We start from the raw sequence: 1,875 nt of genomic DNA, 5'->3' as shown, positions 1-1,875 counted from the left end.
GTTAGAAAACAGGGATACTTTGTGGACGCCGGAAGAAATTATCCGGATCAACTTTGGCCTTGATTCGAATCAACTTCTGAAAATTGTCCCTTTTCCAGTACCTCTCACCCCAAAGACTGGCTTCTTCATAATTAGAACTTCCAACACCCAAATCTAGATCATTGTAGTTGGAATATGCTTCTCTTGGGTTCTTTGAGACATAAGGCGTCAGTAACTCGTCCAAGCTTCGAAGCCACATTATTCTCTTGAGCGATGTAGGGGTCGTGTCTGAAGTTTGACCGTTAAAATTAACAGTCTTGAGAATCTGTAACAACACCCCAGCTCTATGAGGATATGGAATTGCTGACTCTGAGTAATCAGCCATCCTTCCGCCAAAAGGATTGATCATGAGAAGTGCCGATCCGTCGTTTTGCATGAGCTTTCTCCATATCTTTCTTAGACCGCGTATGGGAATTGGTGTCCGGACATAGTCTGATTTGCTTTTATTGTTCAGCTTGGCTATAGCAGACCGGTTCGTGAGGATCTCAATTGGGGTGGAGCTTGGCAGGCCCCAAAACACAACGGTCGATTGGATGCTTCTAATTTCTTCACAAATCTCTCGTCTAACACCGAGCTCAGGAAATTTTTCGTCCAGCAACGGAAGCAATGTGTCCCTTGTGCCCTGATAAATTCCTTCGAACATAATCCGTATGGTTTTCTTGGTGGTGTTGCCAATATATTCGGCAAACACCTGAGTTCTTATGTGTAGATTTCTATCAATAGTTGGCGCAACGTATTGATATTTATGGAAAATTTTGGTTGCCCCTTCTTCCAAAGTTTTATTCAGTATGAATACAGTTACTTTTTCTGGAACCGGAACCAACCTGAGCTTCCATGCGAGAACGATTCCAAAACTGGAAGCACCACCTCCTCGTATTGCCCAAAACAAATCCTTACCCATGGACTTCCTGTCAAGAATATTTCCATTGACATCCATAAAGCGAACGTCCACAACATTATCAGCAGCAGTACCATATTTCCTCAGTAGGTTTCCGTAGCCACCACCGCCCATGTACCCGCCAACACCCACCGTGGGGCAAACACCTGCCGGGAAATACAAGGTGTCGGTCTTCTGAGAAATACTGTAATAGAGTTCACCAAGCACAGCACCTGGCTGGACCCATGCGCTCCTGTTAGCTACGTCCACGTCTATAGACCTCATGTTGGTGAAATCAAGCATAACAAAGGGAACATCAGCAGTGTATGATAGGCCTTCATAGTCATGGCCCCCACTCCTGATCCTCATCTCGTACCCATGTTTCTTTGCGCAGAATAGAGCCTTTTGGACAAGTGTTTCATCCACAGGTGTCACGATGATTGATGGTTTAGGAGTCGAGGGTTTAAGGAACCTAGTGTTTTGCACTGCGACTTGCCAAATGGGAATGAAAGAAGCATTGACAGGTGTGATAATGAGCTGCTGAGAGAAGGAGGTGACATTGTTGGATTTGGGCTGTATGCAACTTATGAAATTTTCCGTACCTGGTGTAACATCAACAAGGGAAGATAAGTTTGCCCATGAGTTAGAAAAGGAAAGACAAAGAACCAGAAGGAAGACACAGGAGCGTATTTGAGAGTACTTCTTCATCTTAATTTGATTGGTTTGAATATCGATGCCAGTGTCTTATTTATAAACACTATATATAGGGCATACAGTTGACTTCAAAAACGGGATATAAAAATGGTGAATTCAAATGGGGTTAGAAAAAACCTAGAAGCAGCTTGCTGATTAGAATTTATCAAAAGGTTTTAAATGGAAATTGATTATGATCGTAAGTGGCGTCTTCAAACTAATTAAAAGCTAAATAAATTATCCTTAATTTTACATTATACTATATG

The 1,875-nt window shown here is 42.5% G+C and overlaps 1 protein-coding gene across 1 annotated transcript; it reads right to left on the bottom strand.

Annotated features, from left to right (window-relative positions):
• LOC128127181 (tetrahydroberberine oxidase-like) lies at nt 1-1,624 on the bottom strand. The gene has a single exon (XM_052765603.1). It carries the CDS (start codon nt 1,622-1,624, stop codon nt 2-4), a length of 1,623 nt encoding a protein of 540 aa, XP_052621563.1. The 3' UTR covers nt 1.
• Between the last annotated feature and the right edge of the window lie 251 nt (nt 1,625-1,875).

Source organism: Lactuca sativa, chromosome 1 (genome assembly GCF_002870075.4).
Source record: "Lactuca sativa cultivar Salinas chromosome 1, Lsat_Salinas_v11, whole genome shotgun sequence".
NCBI lineage: Eukaryota > Viridiplantae > Streptophyta > Magnoliopsida > Asterales > Asteraceae > Lactuca > Lactuca sativa.
Note: the sequence above shows the minus strand (reverse complement) of the source record. Positions and strands in the feature narration are given on the sequence as shown.